At 36.1% G+C, this 21,843-nt stretch overlaps 1 protein-coding gene across 1 annotated transcript; it reads left to right on the top strand.

Annotated features, from left to right (window-relative positions):
* Positions 1-303: 303 nt before the first annotated feature.
* LOC110287936 (prefoldin subunit 3) lies at positions 304-21,843 on the top strand. Its single transcript, XM_021154423.2, has 6 exons — positions 304-431; positions 3,124-3,248; positions 7,599-7,665; positions 9,489-9,587; positions 18,369-18,507; positions 21,208-21,843. The coding sequence occupies exons 1-6, from the start codon at positions 342-344 to the stop codon at positions 21,276-21,278; spliced, it is 591 nt and encodes a 196-aa protein (XP_021010082.1). The 5' UTR covers positions 304-341; the 3' UTR covers positions 21,279-21,843.

A 21,843-nucleotide genomic window follows, 5' to 3' on the forward strand; every position in this document is an offset into this window, starting at 1 on the left:
AAGGGAATTGGGATTACCTCAGAAGCCACTCTGGAGTGTAGTCTCTTGTTATCTTCAGGTGCAGGTGGGGGTGCGGTTTGGCATGGTCTGAATTCCCAGGACTTTATCCTTGCCCGTTCCTTAGATCTCTGAAATTAAGCATTGGTCTTCCGGCTTTTCCAACGTATCCTTTCTAAGCTTGTCAGTCACATGCGTGTAGCCAATCACCACCTACGACGTAAGCACCAATGAATACGCAGATTCTCACGGAGAGAGGCGGGTCTGAAATGCAAACGATCCAATCACTGACGCCAACGACCGATGCCTCAGAAAGCAGTTATTTGCTCTGGTGGTTTCTGAAGATGGCGGCGGCTAAGGACGGATGTGGCCTAGAAACTGCTGCTGGAAACGGGCGGCGGCTCCACTTAGGGATTCCTGAAGCAGTGTTTGTGGTAAGAAACCCTGTTTCTCAGCGTCTTAATCTGATATTGAAGATTGCTTTCCAGTCACTTCCCAGGTCTGGGTCGTTGGGAGAAACAGAGCTAAAGGGTCCCGGAAGGGAATGTCTGGCCTTTTGCCTCTATCTGCATCTTGGCTTTTTAGGCCTGGCGGGGGATAGCTTTGAAGAAAGGTAGTCCAACCCGGGCCCAGAAGAGGGAGCAGGGAGGAGAACTGGGTAGCTGGAGCCGGATGCAAGGCGGGTTGGGGCGTGGCGTCCCTTAAAACTGTACAATTGCTGCCTGTTGTCGCCTACTGTTGCCTAAAGAAATACAAAAAACAACAACAATGGTTATTGAGCTCAAGACCGCTGTGATGCTGGAGATGTAGATGGGTGGACATTTCGTACAGAGAGCAGGCAGAACAGCTGTTTGTAGGGTGTGGGTACTGAGTGGCACCTAGTCAGCTTGAGCAAGGTCGTGGTCCGTTTCCTTGGGAATGGAAGCAGACTGCTGAGAAAAGTAAACGTTAGCACAAACGTTAAGTCCATGTGTTCTTGCTTTTAAGAATTGAGGCTTATGTAATGGGTAACCGGCTGTTATTAGGTTTTTGAAAGCATTTTATATTTGCTTTTAGTAATACTATTTAAGCAGTTTGTAGACAACAAATTTTATGCAGTTGTGAAGATTGTGGGAAATGCATTTGGAAGGTTTCATGTAACAGGACCGACCCAAGTTCAAAGAGAAGGTAGAAGTTGTATATATTTTCTCATTTATTTGTACTGAAGCATATAAAATCTTAGTCAAAATTTCCTTGATTCTTTTTTGGTATGTACCAAAAATTATATATATATTCTGTCTTATTGCTAACATTCTTCAAAAGACCCTTTTTTCCTTTTACTTAAATCACATTTTATATTGTATATTTTAATGTGCTGGTGAAATAAATTTTTATGTGTATTCTCAATGTGCTGTGCTTTTAAAAATATTTTTCAAGTGATCTTTACATAAAGTAATATTTTCTGAGGTTCAGAAATTTTCTTAGAAAATTTGCAAAACTTTATGAGGGAGTTACTGTTGTTCAAATTTTGTAGATATAGTTGATGAAACCCAGAAATAGAGGTATCCAGAAGTAGCATTTGAGCAGTCAGGAGAGCTTTAGAACCTCTTTGGTCATGCACTGCTATTTAGAGGTGAGGAAATTTTGTGTTATTTCTCCTGATCCTATTATAATGCCTGATATATAAAGATGTAAATATATAAATTTCCATTCTGTCGTAAATATAACCCGATAGCAGTAACTTCAGAAATGGAATTAATGAATACAAACTTTATCTGAGGGATTTACCCTAAAATATACTTTTTTTTTGAGACAGCCCAGGTTGGCTTAGAGCTCACTGTTTGGAATAGGATGGCCTCAAATTCATAGCACCTGTCCTGCTTCTCCTTTCCAAGTTTGGAGGTTAAAGACAGACACTGTGACAACTGGCTGTAAAATTTTATGGTTAAATTTTATACCAACACGATGTAATACGCAGTCCAAACTTTATATAATTATCTTGATGTTCCAAAACTAATGGAAGTGGCATGATATTGTAACAACATAAAATTCTATGTCTGAGAGTATTTGAATCCTACCCAACTTCCATCTTGCTGCTTAGTCTTGAGTTTCTATGGGTGACAATATTTATGGACTTATTTTGAAAAATAAAATATGTATTCAATTGAATTAATTCAGTAAGAAAAATGATAACTTTGGCACACAATTTGCTCAATTCTTTAGTGGCTAGGGCACATGAGTAGGCAGTGTGCTTCATTGCTAGCAATTTTCATATTTATTACTAGAGCCACATGAGAAATGTATAAAGCAGGCAAGTTCATGTGTCTTAAATTAAAAACAGAAAAATAAAGAATAAATTAGCTACATAATGTATGTAAACTGTCCGAAATGGTCTTGAACTTTTTTTTTTCTTTTTTTGAGACAAACTATTATGTTGTCCAGGCTGATCCTTTTGCTTCTACTTCCTAAGTTCTGGGATAACAGACCTGTACCATCATGTCTAACTTATCTTTAACTTTTCTTCTGGCAGTGCTGGGGATAACCTAGGGCCTCCTGTCTTGTAGGCAAGTGATATAGCACTGAGCTCCAGATGCAGCCATCTTTAACTCTTTATAATTATGTTTTTAATTAAAAAAAAGCTTTCAGAAAAGAAAGATTAGTTCTCCCCAGTGGAGTCTCACTAGGTATATTAGCCATACTAAAGGGCGGGTTCCATGCAGGGCAGTAAATAGATGGCCACCACAAAATTAATTCAATCGTACTTTTGTAGACTTTTTGTGTAGTATTGTTTGAGTATTTTTCTCCCTCCTGGCCTTTTACCTGGATGCTTTCATTTCAGATTTTGTGTTTTTATGGATTTTTTTTTGTGTTTTTTTAATTTTAGTTTTTAAAATTATGGCTTTTTGTTTGTTTGACTATTTTCTAAAGAAAGAGAAATTGGGAAGTTGGGGAGGTGGGAGGATCTTGGAGGAGTTGGGAGAGGGGAAACTGTGATCAGATTATTTTATGAAATTTTTTTTCAAAAAAATTAAATGAAACAAGCCTTTGAGGAAAACAAAACTTGTTCTTTTACATTTTATAAACAAAGTAGTAAAAATCAGGTTTGTAATATGAATTTAAAACTTTGTATGATTTTTCATATTAAAGGAAGATGTAGATTCTTTCATGAAGCAGCCTGGGAATGAGACTGCAGATACAGTGTTAAAGAAGCTGGATGAACAATACCAGAAGTATAAGTTTATGGAACTCAACCTTGCTCAAAAAAAAAGGAGGTAATCAAAATTTCTACATTTAAAAAATCTTTATTATAATTATTAATGAATATAAGTTGTATACACTAATGAATTTTACTCTGATATATTTATACATGCAAATATTGTGCTTGAATCATGTTCATTTTCCCTGATGCCAACCACCCTTTCCTTTTACTTTAGTCTGGTATATTTTATTTATCATGATAACCTAAAGTTCTGCTAATGATGTTGCAAGTGACACATTTTCATTCTTACTAAATTATTGCATAATGTTCTATTTCTACATATATGCATAGACCTTGCATATATACCTGTTTATCCAATCATCTGATGTTCTTGATTATTGTGAATAATGCCACAATATTAGTATGCACACAACTTCATTACATTATTTTCTTTGGATATGCACTCAGGAATAATAAAGCTGAATCAAGTAGTATTTCCATTTTTAGTTTTTCAATTATGTGTGTGTGTGCTCACATGTGTGCAGGTTCATGCATGCCATGCCACAAGCATATGCTCAAATGTGCTATAGTGCACATGTGGAGGTCAGAGAACAACTTTCTAGAATCATTTTCCTTCTGCTACCTTGTTGAGGCAGGGTCTCTCTTGCTATTAGTTTTGCCACTTTGTGTACTCACTCTAGCTGACCTGTGAGCCTCTGGGCAGTTCTCCTGTCTCTTGGGCAGTTCTCATCTTGCCATGCTGAGATTACAGATGCTAGCCATTGAATCCTGTTTTTTTTTGTTGTTGTTGTTGTTTTGTGAGATTTAGAGGTTGAACTAAGGTTGTTCATCAGTAAGGATTTTGAGCCATTTCTCTGGCCTCATTTTTATTTCTGAGGAGCATTCATACTGTTTTTTTTATAAAAGGTATTATAATTTATATTATGTAAGGTAACATTGCATTTATATTATATAACAGTATATAAAGTACCCTTTTCCTGTATATCCTTGCCAATATTGCTAATTAATTATTTTTGAGATAGGGTCTCATGTAGGGTAGTCTGATCTTGAATTTGCTATGTAGCAAAGGATGACCTTGAAGTTCTGATCCTTGTACCTCTACCTCCCAAATGTTGGAGTTACAGGTGTGTACCATACTGGTTAATTGAACCTAGGGCCTCATGTGTACAAGGCAAGTGTTCTACTTTTGAGTTATACTGCTAGTCCTTTTTATTTTTTATTTTAAAATAGGTTCTTAAATTGTCCAGGTAGTTCTTGAACTTTCAATCTTTCTGTCTCTGCCTCCCAAGTATTTGGGATGATACTGTTTTGACTCTAGTGAGATGGAATCTTTGTAGTTTTAATTTGCATTTTTATGAGGCCTAAAGATGTTGAACATTTTCTTTATACATTTATTAGCCATTTGGTATATCAAATCATTATCTACTTAGTTATTGGATTATTTTTTCTTTTGGTTAAGTTTTTTTTTTAATTCTCTACATATCCTAGATATCAATGCACTATTAGGTAAATAGTTGGCAATATTTTCTACCCCCTCTGAACTTGTTAGTCTACTGATTGGTTCATTTGCTGTGCAGAGCTTTTTAATTTGGTATAATTTCATTTTACTATTCTATATTTTGAGCTACTGGAATCCTATTGAAAAATTGTAGCCTATGTCAATATCTTGAAATATTTCCCTCATGTTTCCTGTAGTAGTTTTGAATGTCAGGTGTTGACTTCAAGGTTTTTGATGTATTTTGAATTTTCATTTGTTCCTTTTTTGTACAGTGTGATGGGGGATATGGTTTTAGTTTTTTTATATGTGGATATTCAGTTTTCTTAGCACCATTTATTGAAGAGACTCTCCTTTCTCCATCAGATGTTCTCAGCATCTTTGTTGAGATGGTTTTAGCTATATGTGTTTATTTCTAGGTCCTTGGTTTTATATCAGTGGTCTCTGTCTGTGTCTGTTCTTTTTTGTCACTATGATTTTTTTATTCTTATTCATCGAGCATTGCTTTTTGTTCAAGGTTACCTTGGTCATTTGGAGTTTCATATGAATTTTAGGATTGTGATTTCTAGTTCTGTGAAGAATGTCATTAGAAATTTGCTGGGCTTAGGATTGAGTTCAGAGAGTACTTTTGGTAATATGACCATTTTTACAATATTAATTTTGCCCATCCATGAACATAGAGGGAGCATCCTTCTACCTTTCTAGTATCTTTATTTCCTTTGTTTAGTATTTTATAAATTTCATTGTAGAAGTATTTTATCTTATTGATCAGGTTTCTGTTTGTCTCTGTGTTTTATTCATTTGTGGCTATTGTGAATGGGATTGTTTTTATTTCTTTCTTAGTGAATTCGTTATTGCTGCATAGAAAATCTATTAATTTTTGCTTAAATTGCTTATCAATTCATCCATCTACTAATCAAACCCAGTTCAATTTATCACTGAGATTGGATGAGATTATCTTTGTTTTCAGGGTCAGGTGGCTGAAGACTTAGCAGTTGTAAGCATCTTTTGATGGAGACTCTTGGTATGGAATCATATGGCTAATTTGATTTCTTCCTTTTCTATTTGATTTCCATCTATTCTTTTGCTAGCTAAAATGTGAAGTACTGTATTGAGGAAGAGGGGCAAGAGTAGATAGAGATCTTTGCCTTTCTTTTCATAGCCTATGACTGTCTTTATTATCTTTGCATGAACTGGGGGTTAACATTTATGTCTCAGCTTCACAGCTTGGCCCTTTCTCTGCCTCTGAAGATCATATATATGTCCATATCCTTTCCTACCTTGTATCTGAATATGTGCTGATACATATAGGTATAGGCATACCTATACCTAAAACAGCCCCATACATAGGTGCTTGATGTTTTCAGACTTGAGATTTAATATATTTGGATACATCTTGTTTTAATAATTAGCTAAATGAAAGTTTATAATCAAATGCAGAGCCTGTGAATCACTTCTGCAGAATGTGACCTGTTCTAGAAATGTTAACAACAGGGAGTTGGACATATGAAGTAAGGCTTTTTATACCATGTATTTTATATATGGTATAAAAAGCCTTTTTTTTTTAAAAAGATGTATTTATTTATTATAATTAAGTACACTGTAGCTGTCTTCAGACACAACAGAAGAGGCCACCAGACCCCATTACAGATGGTTGTGAGCTATCATGTGGTTGCTGGGATTTGAACTTAGGACTTCTGGAAGAGCAGTCAGTGCTCTTAACTGCTGAGCCATCTCTCCAGCTCCCTACATTTTATTTTTTAAATTAAAAATATTTTATATGGGGACTGGAGAGATGGCTCTGTGGTTAAGAGCACCAACTGCTTTTCAATTCCCAGCATCCACATAGCAGTTCACAATAATCTGTAACTCCAAGATCCAACAGCCTCAAACAGACTTACATGGAGACAAAACTTCAGTGTATATTAAAAAAATAAAATAAATATCTAATGTATATGAAAGTTTTGCCTACTTGTATGTCTGTGCACCGTGTGCATGTCTGGTGCTTGTAGAGATCAGAACTAATGTCAGATCTACAACTGGGCTAGGATGGTTGTAAGCTACCACATAGGTGCAAGGAACTGAATCTGGGTCCTCTGAAAGAACAACAAATGCTCTAAACCACTGAGTAACCTCTTTAGTCCCTTAAATGTTTGTATCCTTATAGTATTTTCTGTATGGTTTATTAAATATACTTTGCTTTGCAATGTTTATCAAATATTTTCTTTTTTTTTTATAAAGATTTATTTATTATATATAAGTACACTGTAGCTGTCTTCAGACACTCCAGAAGAGGGCGCCAGATCTCGTTGTGGATGGTTGTGAGCCACCATGTGGTTGCTGGGATTTGAACTCTGGACCTTCAGAAGAGCAGTCGGGTACTCTTACCCACTGAGCCATCTCACCAGCCCTCAAATATTTTCTTATATCAAAAATATTATTTTAAATAAAATTTATAAAATATAACTTATATTTGTAAATAGTTTTTAAGGACATATTAGTTGAAAATTGCAATGCTAGTAAGATGATTGTGATGTTTATTTTTTTTTATTTTTTTAATTTTATTTATTTATTTGTCTTTTTGAGACAGGGTTTCTCTGTATAGCTCTTGACTGTCCTGGAACTCACTTTGTAGACTAGGCTGGCCTTGAACTCAGAAATCCGCCTGCCTCTGCCTCCTGAATTATTTATTTATTTATTTATTTATTTTAGTTTTGGTTTTTGAGACAGGGTTTCTCTGTGTATCCCTGGAACTCACTCTGTAGACCAGGCTAGCCTCGAACTCAGAGATCCGCCTGCATCTGCCTCCCAAGTGCTGGGATCAAAAGGCGTGCGCCACCACTGCTTAGCATAATGTTTATTTTTGCTGGTAAAATACTATGTTAACCTTTTTTTCCCTCCTCACAGGCTGAAAGGTCAGATTCCTGAAATTAAACAGACTTTGGAAATTCTGAAATACATGCAGAAGAAAAAAGTAAGTGTACCTTTGTTTGCAGGTATAAGCAAATCAGCATTGTTTTGGCAGAGGCCTGATTTCCTTGACTCTTTGGTTATAGGCATTTCATTTGTTTTGTAGGGTTCATCCTATCTTTTTGAGCATATGTAGTAATGTTAAAAGTAGTATACTTTCACCAAAAAAGATGGCTTTGTGGTCTTCCCCTAAAATGACTCCTAATTCTAAGGTCTTCACTTAGATTATTTTGTAAATTTTTAATTAGAAATGATTTTAGGTATTCTTAAAATGTTTTATTCTGAGGTAGTAACATTTAAGAGTATATTTATTTATTTGTTTTTATTTTTATGTGTGTGCTACTGGCATACTGGCTTTGTAGAAGGAGTTTGTGAGTGACCCTTCTGTTTCTGTTTTTTTTCTGTTTTTACTTTTTGGGGAAGGAGTTTCTTGTTTTATTTTTTGTTGTTTTGTTTTGAATAGTTTGAGAAGATTAGGTGTAGATTGTCTTTAAATGTCTGATATAATTCTTCTGTGAAATTTTCTGGTCCTGGACTTTTTTTAGCTGGAAGGCTTTTTATTATTATATCATCTCCTCATTTCTTAGGAGCCTGTTTAGGTCATTGACTTCTTGGTTTAATTTTGGTGGTTTGGCTGAATTGTACTCATCCATTTCTTTTAGGTTTTCCATCTTAGTGGAGTACAGGTTTTTAAAATAGTCCCTCATAATTTTCTGCATTTCTTTGATGTCTGTTGTAATGTTTCCCTGTTCATTTCTGATACTGTTAATTTGATTCCCTCTTTCTTTCTTTTGGTTAGTTGGGCCAAGGGTATTAAGTTTTGTTCGTCTTTCAAAGAATCAGATCTTCGGTTTTTTGATTCTTTATATTGTTTTCTTGGTTTCTGTTTAGTTGATTTCTGCTCTGATTTTTATTATTTTTTGATGTTGATTTGGTTTGGATTTGGTTTGTTCTTTTGAGTTGCATCATTAAACCATTTATTTGTGTTCTTTCTGATTTTTTTTAAATGTAAGCACTTAAAGCTGTACATTTTCCTCATAGGGCTGCTTTCAGTGTGTCTTAGAGAGGTGTTCTCTTTTAGAAGAAGCTTCCATGTGATGCTGAGTAGAATGTATTCTTTGGTCTTTGGGTATGATATTCTGTAGATATCTGTTAGGTCCATTTGATGTACGATGTCTATTAATTCTGATATTTCTCTGTTTTTTGTCTAGATGACCTGTCTATTGGAGAAAGTGGGGTATTGAAATCACCTACTAATGGACTGATGTTTATCTGTGTCTAAATTCAGTAGTTTACAGTTTTTTTTAAATGAAATTGGATGCCCCAGAGTTTGCATATATGTTTAGGATAGTAATAGCTTCTTGGTTAACTGTTCCCTTGATTAGAATGATGTGTCTCTCTTTATCTGTTCTGATAGTTTGAAGTCAATTTTGTCAGATATTGACATCTGCTTGATTCCTAGTCTCATTTGATTTAAGTACTTTTGTTTATCCTTTTACTCTAAGGCATTATGTATCTTTAAAACTAAGATGTGTTTTGGAAACTTACAACCTTTATAGTTGTAGGAACTATTATTATTTTTAATTTTTGGTTGGAGAACTTGAGGCATAGATAAACAGTGACATGCAAAATTTACATAGCTAGTAAGTAGCTGAATCAGAGTCCATTTCCAGTCATTTGGTGGTAACAGTCATTTATTTCTTTTCCAACTAAATAAATCTTCATGATGGTACTGTTTTAAATGTCTTGGGATTAGATGTGGATTCCTCTTTTATAACCTTGATATCAACTTGGCCTGTTTGTGGTACTGTCTTTTTTTTTTTTTAGGAGTCTACCAATTCAATGGAGACCAGATTCTTACTGGCAGATAACCTGTACTGCAAAGCTTCAGTTCCTCCTACTGATAAAGTATGCCTATGGTTGGGGGTAAGTAAACGTTATAGCCACAGCCAATATATTTGTAAACCAATGTCTTCTGACTAGCAAAACAGTATTTCTTCTTTTTTTTATGTTTTCACTGACTTTTTATCTTTTTTAATTATTAGATATTTTCTTCATTTACAATTCAAATGCTATCCCCAAAGTCCCTTATACCCCCCGCCCCCCCCTGCTTTCCAACCCACTCACTCCTGCTTCCTGGCCCTGGCGTTCCCCTGTATTGGGGCATATAATCTTTGCAAGACCAAGGGGCCTCTCATCCCAGTGATGGCCGACTAGGCCATCTTCCGCTACATATGCAGCTAGAAACACGAGCTCCGGGGGGTACTGGTTAGTTCATATTGTTGTTCCACCTATAGGGTTGCAGACCCCTTCAGCTCCTTCCTCTAGCTCCTCCATTGGGGACCATGTATTCCATTCAGTAGATGACTCTGAGCCTCCACTTCTGTATTTGCCTGGCACTGGCATAGCCTCACAAGAGTCATCTATATCAGGGTCTTGTTGGAGATGAGACAGAAGGAATGGCCATGCAGAGACTGTCCTATCCAGGGATCCATGCCATAATCAACCACCAAATGCAGACACAGTTGCATATGCCAGTATTTCTTCTTAATATGCAATGTTTTTATCTCCCTTTGATTTTAGAAAGAATAAAGCTGTAGAGTTCAAGTAGTCCTTATTAGACACTTACTGGAATTAAGAGTGTTTTTAAAGATGTTTAAAGATTTTTCCCAATCAAGACAAAAAATTGACCAAATCTACTCTTGTAGTTGTGTGTGTGTGTGTGTGTGTATGTGTGTGTGTGTAAACTCAGGACGTTGAGTATGCTGGCAAAGCAGTCTACCATGGATCTAGTCATCACCCCCCACCCCCCTTTTTTTTTGGTGTTTGGTTTTTGGTTTTTTGGTTTTTTGGAGACAGGGTTTCTCTGTACAGCCCTGGCCGTCCTGGGACTCACTTTGTAGACCAGGCTGGCCTCGAACTCAGAAATCTGCCTGCCTCTGCCTCCCAAGTGCCACCACTGCCTGGCCTCCTTTGTTTTTTTAAGACTCATATAGTCCATACTGTCATTCTTGCCTTTGTTTACCAGATACTGAGATGGCAGACATACCACCATGCCCAACTATTTCTCCGGTTAATGTTTTGTCCTTTTTAAATGCATCAGAAGGAAGAGAGTGGGGAGAAGATGTGGCTCATTTGGTAAAGTACTTGCTTTACAAGCATTACAACTTGAGTCCAATACCCAGAACTCACATAAAAAATGCAAGACATTGTATGTTTGAGATCCTATCCCTTGGGAGTCAGAGATAGGAGGATTACTAGGAGTCATTGGCCAGTTAGTCTAGCCTAATTGATGAGCTCTGGCCAATGAGAAACCCTATTTTAAATGATGGGTAGTCTTCCTGAGGATGACACGTAAGGTTGTGCTTGTGTTTACATACATGCACACATATATACAAACATATATAAAAAGCATATAACAGAAGGAAGAGTAAAAGTCAAATAGTACTGTTTTACTCTGATAAATATTTGTCTATAAGACTGTAATAGTTTTACAAAGAGCCCTATAAATTTAAGGAGAAAAAGATTATAAAAACTCTGAGGTTAGAATAATTTATTTCTTTATTTTATGCGCATGAGTATTATTTTATGTACTTGGATCTATGTTCACTGCATGCATGCCTGGTGCTCATGGAGGCTAGAAGAGTGTGTCACATTCCCTGAAAGTGTAGTTAAGAGATGGTTGTGAGCTGTTATGTGGATGCTGGGAATTGAAGCCTAGCTCACTAGTGCTCTCTAGTCACTAGAGACTGTTCTTAAAAATATTCTGCTTTAGATACTTTCATAGATTTTTATCTATGCTTTTTCTTCATTCTTTCCCTTTTTTGCTGTTTTATTTTGAGACAGGTTCTTTCTATGTGTCCCTTGCTGTCTTGGAACTCACTATGTAAACTAGGCTGGCCTCAAACTCAAAGAGATCTGCCTGCCTCTACCTCCTGAGTGCTGGGATTAAAGACTGACACTGTGCCTGGCCCAACACTGTCTGTGCTTTTTCACCCTTGCTTTTCTTAGTTCCCAGACCTAGCTAAATACAGGATTTTTTTTTCTTTTTTTTTACTCAAGGCAAGCTCCTATGCAAAGTAGCAAGTGCACAATACACACTGTTTCCTGCTATCCAGATTGCCTCATTGGAAGGATTTTCCTTTGCTGCTGTTCTAAGACATGCTCTAGTGCTATGAACAATGGATCATTTAACACAGTGAAACTCAATTTTATCATATAGTTAGTTTATGTACTCAGTGTTTGTTAGTTGAGTTTATTTCAGTTTCCTGTTTAGTCTTAGTTCTGTTTTTAAAAGGAAAGATTCAGTGTTTATCACTTAGGCTTTTATTTTCTCATTTTTAACATTCTCTGAAAATTTCACACCTATATACAATGTATTTTTATCATATCAATCCTCACTATCTTCCTTCACTTCTCCCAGGCACTTCAACCTGTTTCCTTCTAGACTTTATGTGAGTTTTTTGTCATCATTTCAATTAGTACTGACCATATATAGATGGCTATAGGGGCCATCTGCTGAGGCATGGGCAACCTACCAATGCCAGCATCTCTGAGAAGTGACTTTCCTTCAGCAGCTAAGGGGTTGGGCATCTGAAGCTCCTCCTTTTATCCATGCTGGAATGTTAACTGGATTAATCTCATATAGGCAATCATGGATATTGTGAGTTGATTTGCTCATCAACCATGTCATACCCAGAAGACAGCATTTCACACTTCTTCTCTGGCTTTTATATTCTTTCTGCCCACATCTGCGATGCTCCCTGAGCCTTGGATTGGGGGAAGTTGATGTAGAAAACTTTTTTTTTAAAGGTTGAGCATTCACAGTCACTTAGTCTGAACAGACCAGTTATGACTCTCTGCATTAACCACTCCCCACTGCAAAATGAATCTTCTCTGAACCAAGATTGAGAGCAGCAAAATATTCTTGTATAAACAAAAAAGAAGGCAGTTTGGCGTGACCATTTAGTGGAACAGCAGCAGTTAAGCCCAACCTAGGGCTGGTCTATTATCTCTCAGTCATGGCCTACTAAAGTATAGAAAATATACCCGAATGTATCAGTGTGGAAAGACTGTCTATATTCAGTTTTTCTCTGACCATTTAGTTCTTAAAGTATTATTTTATTTCAAGAAAAGTGATTCTTTTGTATGTATATGAATGTAGTTTTGGTCCCCTTCTATTATTTGGGAAAAAAATAATACTCATACATTGAATCTCCGTTATTTTTAGTATCTGTTATGTTCTCTGTTTTAGTCTTTTTCATTATATGTGATTTTCTTCACAACTTTTTGTTTGTCCTTGTACTTATTCTGTTTTATTTCTTTTACTTCTTTTTTTAAAGAAAGGTTTATTTTTATTTCATGTCTATGAGTATTTTACCTACCCTTTTATGTGTGCATCATTTGTGTGCCTGGTACCCATGAAATCCAGAAAAGGGTGTTGAATCCACTGGAGCTGGAGATACAGGCACTTGTGAGTGATTGGAACTGAACCAGGGTCCTCTGGCTATCAGACTATGAAGGGTATGTACTCTTAACCCCTGAGCTATCTAACTCCTCTTTCATTTTCATCACTTTATTTTCATTTTCTTTGCTAACTTCCAGCTTTTTTCATCTTTATTTTGTTTTATTGTCTTAGTTGAATACTTAAATGCAAATTTCTTTCATAGACCACCGTCTCCTATAGTCTTCCCTATCATAGTAAATAGAATCTTTTATCTGGTCATCAAGAAAAAAAACCCTTTCAGTCTTTGACTCTTTTAACTTACACTGTTAGCCAGGTCTTCAGCAAACCTTCTAAATATATTGAGAAGCCAACAGTTTCTCACTTTTTTGCTGCTAGTACCTTGTTCTATGCTATCTTTGTGGCTGTGACTGTGGAGATTATGTATATGTTTTCTATAGCTTCAATTATAAGGTAGTGCCAACTTGGTGGCTTTAACAACAGAACTTGTTGGTTCTGGGGGCTAGAAGTCCGAGATTAGCCTTGGAATCAGGGTCATTTTTTCTAAGGTCTGTAAGGGAAAATATATTCACTGATCTCTGCTTTCATATGTTCTTTATAACCTCTACACATATATGTTCCAAATTTTTCTTTTTGTATTAACACATGTGAATGAGCTTATTTTGACATGGTTACATTTGTAAAGAAATTATATGCTAAAATAATTTTTTAATTAATTTTTGCAGTCTGAAGTACTGAGGGTTAAGACTGGATTTTTTTGGAAAAAGATACTGCTTAATCCATAATATATTTTATTTCTGCATAAGGTTTTAGGTACCAGGAGGTTAGAGCTTCAGTATATCTTTTGATGTAAACAGTTCAATTCAAATTAACATCTTAAGTTCATTTTCTTGCTTTTGCCCCTGTATTCCAAAATCCTTTTCAGATATAGTGGATAGAACTATCCATTAAGATCTGTTAGGTCATGCCATTATTCTGTCCAAACTTTGTGGTCATTTCTCATCTTATTTCAAGGAAAACCTTTTGAGTAGCTGGCAAGTCCCAGTGCAGTCTAGTACTCTTTGATACTTCTCTTACCTAATATTCTAGTTTCTTGTTTGGTCACACTTGGACTTCTTCCTGGACCTAGATAATGGTGAGAAAGAAAGAAAGAAAGAAAGAAAGAAAGAAAGAAAGAAAGAAAGAAAGAAAGAAAGAAAGAAAGAAAGAAAGAAAGGCTCTGCCTCAGAGCCTTTATTGTGGAATTCTTTTTAGCTTTTCTAGCTGTAACTAAGTTATATTTTTAGAACACATGATAGCATGTCATTTTTCTGATGAGGGCGTCATCATTTCCTCTGTCAAAAGCTAGGACCACTTCCTCTTTGGTACAGTGTGACTTTTTCCTTAGTCTCACAGATATCATTTCTTGTAAACGTGGGGTTTTCCTCCTTGCTTTTTTTAAAAAAGAATTGTATATGAGTGAGTGAGTGTATGTGTGTGAGAGAGAGAAAGGGTGAAGGGAGAGAAAGAGGAGAGAGGGAGAGAGGGAGGGAGGAAGACACAGACAGACAGACAGAGAGAGAGAGAGAGAGAGATTGATTGATTGATTGATTGATTTGAGTATAGGTGTTCACAGAGGCCAGAAGAAGGCATCGATTCTGTGAAGTTGGAGTCACAGGCAGTTGCCCAACATGAGGGCTGTGAATCAAGCTCTGGTCCTCTGGAAGAACAGCATGTGCTCTTAACCATTTTGCCACCTTTCTAGCCTCTTGTTGTCCTTTTAATCTTGCGATAAGAGTTTTAATATTCCCAAGTTAGGAGATATTTCAGTTGTCTTTGGGTGTCCTGTCTAGTGAACAGCACTATGGCCAGTAAAGAAAGGCTTCCCTTTTGTATACCTCTGGGATAGGATTGTCTAAGAGTGAATCTGTGTACTCCATTAAACAAGTTTTTGAGGCAAGGTCTCATTTAGTGCAGTCTTAAAATGATCATTTAAGTGGGTCTAACTGGGTTTTCTGCTCAGGACCAAGTGTTAAGTGACCAAAATTAAAGTACCAGTATGTTTTGCAGCCTTATTCCAGTGCTATGTGTAGAACTGAAGTCCTGTTTCCTTGCTGGTGTTTACACTGTATGTGCATTTATTGCCGTGTGAACCCTTCTGTTTTCAAAGCCAACAGTGACAAGAATAATCCTAGATTTCAGATCTTTGCAATATTTTCTTGTGCCATCAACTTTGGACAATTCTCTGTTCCTGAAGTTTGATATAGATTATTAGGCTTACCCAGGTTGTAGCTATATGTTAGGATCCACTCTGACAAATCTCTCCAGAGCCACAGAGAGTAGAGTGGGACTTGTGGCCTTAGAGAGCCATATTTTCCCCTAATAGAGAACTCTATCACAAAGGAACATACACTTATGTGATTTCATTTATCAAAAGTTCAATTATAGACAAAACTACACTGTTAGAGAAGTCAGGAAAATGATTACTTTGGGGTGAAGAGTGTTGGGGATTACTAGAAGTGTACACAGAAAGCATTTACAGTGTTGGTGATTATCTGTTCTCTGCCTGGTTAGTTTCCATAGATCCTCTGGGAAGATTCAACCCTCTTGTAGGCTTTTAAAATTGAATAATTATTACTTTGTGGTACTAGGGTTGAACTGAGGGACTTATGCCTATTAGGATGTTGCTGTATTTCTGATTTACATCAACTCCTTAATTTTTTTTTGACTATACATATTTATAGGGGACAGTATGGTAATTTAGTATGTATATACAAAGTGTACTGGTCTACTAAGTGCAATTAATATTTCCATCCCTTTACTACTTTGCATTTAAGCTCCCGTTTTCTAGTATTTCATCAACTATATAATATGAGTCAGGCATCACGACAGTACATGTAATCTCAACATTTGGTAGGCTAATTGCCTCAAGTTCAAGGTTAGCCTGGGCTACTGGGTAAGACTGTCAAAATATCCCTCTTCCAAATAGATAGAGATAGTAGAGTGTTGTGAATTGTAGTTCATATAACTGTTCTTTAGAACACTAGAAACGTACTTTACCTATTACCAAATTCCTTCTATCCTCTATCCCAAAATTCCTCCCAGTCTCTAATAATTACTATACATTCATTTTTAAAAGAGTATCTACTTGTAAAGAGATATAGCCTGCTATATTTGTCCTTTGTGTCTGAATTAAAACTTCTGTCTTCCAGTTAGCGTACTGATCTTTATATTATTTGGAGTCCTGTATCTACCATGGGTAAAAATCCCAAATCATCTCTTTGAAGAAATTTTCTCTCTTGTTAACAATTAAGATAAAATTTGCTATTTAAAAGTATATAGTTTCATAGTTTTTAGTGTGTTCATAGTTGTGCAACCATCATCTCTTTCTATCTCCGGAACATTTTATTTATCCCATAAAGTAACCCCATTTCTTCATTCTACATTCCTTCTACTATCTCCTTTCCTCTGGCATCCACCACACTTGACCTTTACCAGATGGCCAAGAAGTTGTAGCAACTACCAATTTACTTTCTTTCTCTGTGTATCAGTTTCATTCCTTCATTACACCCTGTTGTGTGTATAAACCATACCTTCTTTATTCATTGTAATTTTTGGTTTATTTCTTCTTTTTGGCTACTGTGAATACAGTTTTGTGCCAACATATATTTTCAGTGTTTTGAGTTATGTATGTTTCCTGGTCTATAATGTTTGTTTGTTTGCATGCTTGCTTGCTTGCTTCCTTTTTTTTTGGATACAGGGTCTTTCTATGTAGTTCTGGCTTTCCTAGAACTTGCTATATAGAGTGTGTAGCAAGACTCTGCTTTTTCCTCCAAAGTGCTGGCATTAAAGACATGAACTATATGTCCAGCCTATTAATGTTAGCTTTGTGGGAGTTTTTGTTTGTTTGTTTTGGTTATTGCTTTTTAGTTATTTGAGATTGAATAACTACCATTACAGCCACCCATCTTCTTACAGAACACAGAGCCTTGTGTAAGCTAGGCAGGCATTCTACCAATGAACTATGTCCTCAGTTCCTGTTTTTTTGTTTGTTTGTTTGTTTGTTTGTTTGCTTGTGACAAAGTCTTTCTATGTTGCCCAGGCTGGCCTTGACCTCCTACTCTTCCTGCCTCAGAATCTTAAATGCTGGGTTAATGCTTTTTGCTTTATGCTTCTTTGTTTTTTGAGAGATTGTTATGTATCCTAGGCTTGCAATAAACTATATAGCTGAGGATGACCATGAATTCCTGATCCATTTTGTCTCTTCTCTCCTGAGTACTGGCATTACAGGGTCGAGTTTTTCTGTTTTGCTTTCTTGAGATAAACTCTTAATAGATAGCACAGGCTGGCCTTGAACTTGGAATTCTCCTTCCTTACCTTTCTGCATTCCAGGATTATAGCCATGAGTCTCTGTGCTAAGCTTTAATACTTGTTGGGCAGCCAACACATTTATATGTAACTTAAGAGGCACAGAAGCATTATCTTAGTCATTTTCTCTTGCTATAACTGAATTATCAAAGACTGGGAAATTTATAAAGAATTGAGATCTATTTGATGCATCTGGAAACTGGGAAGTTCAAGAGGATAGTGTTAGCATCAGGTGAGAGCTACAGGTGAGACCTGTATCATATGGCAGAGGAGGTCATGTAGTGAAACAGTAAACATACTAGTTTGGCTCTCTTTTTACAAAGTTACTAATGCCATCTTGGAGGTTCTTTCCTCATGATGTCATGTAAATCTGATTACTTTCCAAAGACCCCACCTCCAAATACCACTAGTATATGAATTTGGTACTTTTCATTCTGGAGGACAAATATTAAATTTATTTTTTTATAGCAAGGACATCTATGAAAGCCTGCTTCTCATTAGCTCAGTGTGCCTGCCTTTTAAGTAATCAAGAGTCTATTTCTTGATATTCTTCAAGAAAAAATTTATACATACATAGGTAAGACCACATCCATCTGTCTTTTTACAGAAATAGTAACACTATTCTAACTTTTGCACACTTCATTTCAAAATGTGTGTTGTGATTTTGTGTATTGATACCTCATTTTCTACATACCTGTAACTCAGGGGTTAGCAAATTTTCTGTAAACTGTCAAATAGTAATATTTTCTGCTTTTCAGGATACATGGCCTTTGTTTTATGCCCTACTGTAGCAAAGTCCAAGACAAGTGGACTGTGTTTAACCCAAGGACTGCATTTTCAGATACTTGCCCTAACCTAGAGATTATAAAGTAATTGTCATGACTATTTTTCTTCAGGCTAATGTAATGCTTGAATATGATATTGATGAAGCTCAGGCCTTGTTGGAAAAGAATTTATCAACTGCCACAAAGAATCTTGATTCTCTTGAAGAAGACCTTGACTTTCTTCGAGATCAGTTTACTACCACAGAAGTCAGTATCCTTTTAACTAATAAACAAAGGGAAGAAAGATTTTTTTAAAAATTCCTAAATATTGTTTTCATGGGAAGAACGACTTTATTCTTAAATAAATGTGAAGTTAGAGATTGCATAAGATAATGACTGTCATTTTAATCAAAAAGTTTAAAGGTAGAATAATAAATTAGAAATGTAAAGACATGGAGAGCAGACTCACAGTGATGAAATAAGTTTCTTTTCAAATATTTTTACTAAGATACCTTTATAATAGGTTAATTTCACAAACATGTAAGTCTTCTATAAGTTAGGTGCAGTGATCCAAGCTTGTGATCCTAGCACTTCAAAAGCTGAGGCAAGAGTTATCAACCTGAGGCCACCCTGGGCTACCTAATGAGACCCAGTCTTTAAAAAGTCTTTGCAATTTCTGCAAAGTGTGCTAAGCCATATGAGTCATGAAAATTAGTAGAGGGAAAAGGGTATCAAAGTCTTTCTCTGTTTAAAGTACATATATAAAATAGGTCCTTGATGACCACATAGCAGTTGTAAAGAAGTCCATGTATTTAGGATCAGGATAATTTAAAGTTTGGGAATGATAGATGTGTCCTGGAGTTAGGTCAGGAAATGCTTTTTAGGAGGTAAAACGTAAACTGTTTTGAAATGCAATACAAAATTTGTAGGGGAAGGAATGCTTGCAAGCAAGCTCTTTTCTCCTCTGTTTTCAATTCCTTTTTGTTGCTGTGGTAAAAGTCTGACCAGAAGCAACCTAGGGGAGGAAAGGATTTATTTGGCATGTACTTCCAGGTTACAGCTCATCACTGAGGGAAGTTAGAGCAAGAATTTGAAACAGAAACCACATAGTATCACTGCTTGATAGCTCTCACATACTCATCCTCAGCTAGCTTTTTTATACTGCTCATGGAGTGGTGCTACCCACAGTGAACTAGATTCTCTTACATCAACTAACAACAAGACTATCCCATACAGACATGTCACAGGCCAGTCAGAGTGATGGCTCTAGTCTGTGTCAAGTTAAAGCTAACTGGGATACTCTGCTTTATCTCTTTTTGTTCCTGACACACTCAAGAAAAATACCCAGCACTTGGGAGGCAGAGGCAGGCGGATTTTGAGTTCAAGCCTGGTCTACAGAGTGAGTTCCAGGACAGCCAGGGCTACACAGAGAAACCCTGTCTCGAAAAACCAATAAAACAAAAGCAAACAAACAGACAATGCCCCCCCCCCAAAAAAAAAACAAGAAAAAGAACAAAGAAAAGTACCTAAGTGCCACTCTTTATACTTCTCTTTTCCTAACAACCAAGAGTGATCCAGTCATGTCAGCTTTTCCCCATGAGGTTTTCTGTACTATAATGCTACTTAGTTTTGGTGCTATAGAACCTACACATAGTAGACCTGTTCTTTACAACATCTCCAGCATGAATTTACCAAGTCACACATCTTTGTTTTAGTTCTCTGGTTATATACTTTATTTATTAGCTGGTTTATATAATATATGCATATAGTCAGTCTTGAGTGCTTTCCACTAGTCTTATACCTCAGCCAGTGTCATCACATGCAATGAATTTCATAAACAGGTTCTTCTCTAGAACATTACAAATTCCATATAACTAGTTGTTTTATTCATCCCTAAAATGTCCCAGGCTGTTAGTATTTTCTTCTTTTGTTCTTTTATTTGTTCCTCCTACCTGGAATGATTTCCCTTTATTTACTTGGAGATACTCCTTTATTGTTCATATATCAGTTTAAGCATCAGAGCATTCTTCCAACATTTTGCAATCCTGTCAGAGTGGTTTTTTTTTTTTTTTTTTTTTTTCTGCTTTGCATGTAATGCTTTGTTTTCCTGGCTTACCACAAGCTCTTCAAGTGCAGGAACTGAAGTCTCCCAAACATGTATCATGTAGTAGGAAAATTCTTGGGTGAGGCAAGATAGGTTTTTTGAGGGTTTGTGCCAGGATTATCATCTAACTAATGCTGTGAATACTTGATTCAGCTATGAAATCCCTAGTTCCTAGGAAGGCTAGCTAGACCTTCCTTGGTGGGAGGGGGGCTGTTAACTGTGAGGGGAAAAATGAGATGTAATGGAAAAATCATCCAAATTGAGTTCTAGGAAACTTAGAGAAAAGTGCCATTTATCATCAATATAATATTGTATAAACTGGAGAAGTTAGAATAGTAGACAGGCATTAGAGTATGTTCTAATTAATCTAAACTCCATGAAGGAAGGGGCTTCACCTAGCTTGTTCAAGGCTTTATAGAGTATCTAGTCAAAACACAGTAGGTATTTAGTAAACTAAAGGATCTGTTTAACCCAGATAAAATTTTGGGTAATCGTATTCATTTTAACATTTTATGTTAGGATATAGAATGAACAGAATTTTCTTAGCAATTTTTTTTTTGTTTTGTTTTGTTTCGAGACAGGGTTTTTCTGTGTAGCCCTGGCTGTCCTGGAACTCATTTTGTAGACCAGGCTGGCCTTGAACTCAGAAATCCGCCTGCCTCTACCTCTCGAGTGCTGGAACTAAAGGCGTGCGCCACTATGCCCAGCTCTTAGCAATTGATAGTATAGCAACATAGCTATCAACAGTATTTGCCACTAGTAGCTTTGTGATTTCTGTGTTTTCTTTTGTTTTAGCTTTATGAGTAAATTACAATTTCATTGTTATCTTTGGAATTATATTTTCATTTTCCTTGACAGTTATTGCAGATATGGCCAGGGTTTATAATTGGGATGTAAAACGAAGAAACAAAGATGATTCTACCAAGAATAAAGCATAACACTGGCAATTGAAAATGTGATTCAGGTTTTCAAACATGTTAAAAAAGCCAAGGTTTAAAGATTGATCTAATTTTCACTGATTTTTTTTTTCACAGCAAGATTAAAATTTAAAAACACCGTTTTATTTATTTATGAAAACAAATTTACTTTCAAATAGTTTATGAAATTAACAGTATTTTTTTTCATATTTCCCTAAAATGTAATGCTGCTTTTGTTTTATTTTATCTGTTATAAGACAACTCCTAACTGAAATGGCCGAGAACTGTGAGGAATGCTATGGAAGCTGCTGAATACTTGGCACCAGAGCAGTTTTCTTTTTCTTTATTGATTGATATTACTCTCACTGGATATGGTAAACCTTTTAGAGGCAGGAAAGACATACAGTTCCAATATTTGTAAGCTTGTTCTTTAGTACTTGAAGGGCATTATCATCTTTTGTTGCTGTTTTGTTCTGTAAATGGGGTTTCATGTATTTCTGCCTAACCAGTAGCTTTTATAATACTCTGAACTTTTCAGAAAATTGTTATTTGCTTTCCTACACAGTATGAGGGCTATTGACATACA

Source organism: Mus caroli, unplaced genomic scaffold (genome assembly GCF_900094665.2).
Source record: "Mus caroli unplaced genomic scaffold, CAROLI_EIJ_v1.1 scaffold_7497_1, whole genome shotgun sequence".
Lineage (NCBI taxonomy): Eukaryota > Metazoa > Chordata > Mammalia > Rodentia > Muridae > Mus > Mus caroli.

Bases quoted from the DNA above. Each gene is read 5' to 3' on its own strand.
- LOC110287936 (XM_021154423.2), top strand. From the start codon at position 342: ATGGCGGCGGCTAAGGACGGATGTGGCCTAGAAACTGCTGCTGGAAAC. The intron at 3,249-7,598 runs GTAATCAAAATT...CCCTCCTCACAG, and splicing joins CTTGCTCAAAAAAAAAGGAG to GCTGAAAGGTCAGATTCCTG. The intron at 7,666-9,488 runs GTAAGTGTACCT...TTTTTTTTTTAG, and splicing joins AATACATGCAGAAGAAAAAA to GAGTCTACCAATTCAATGGA.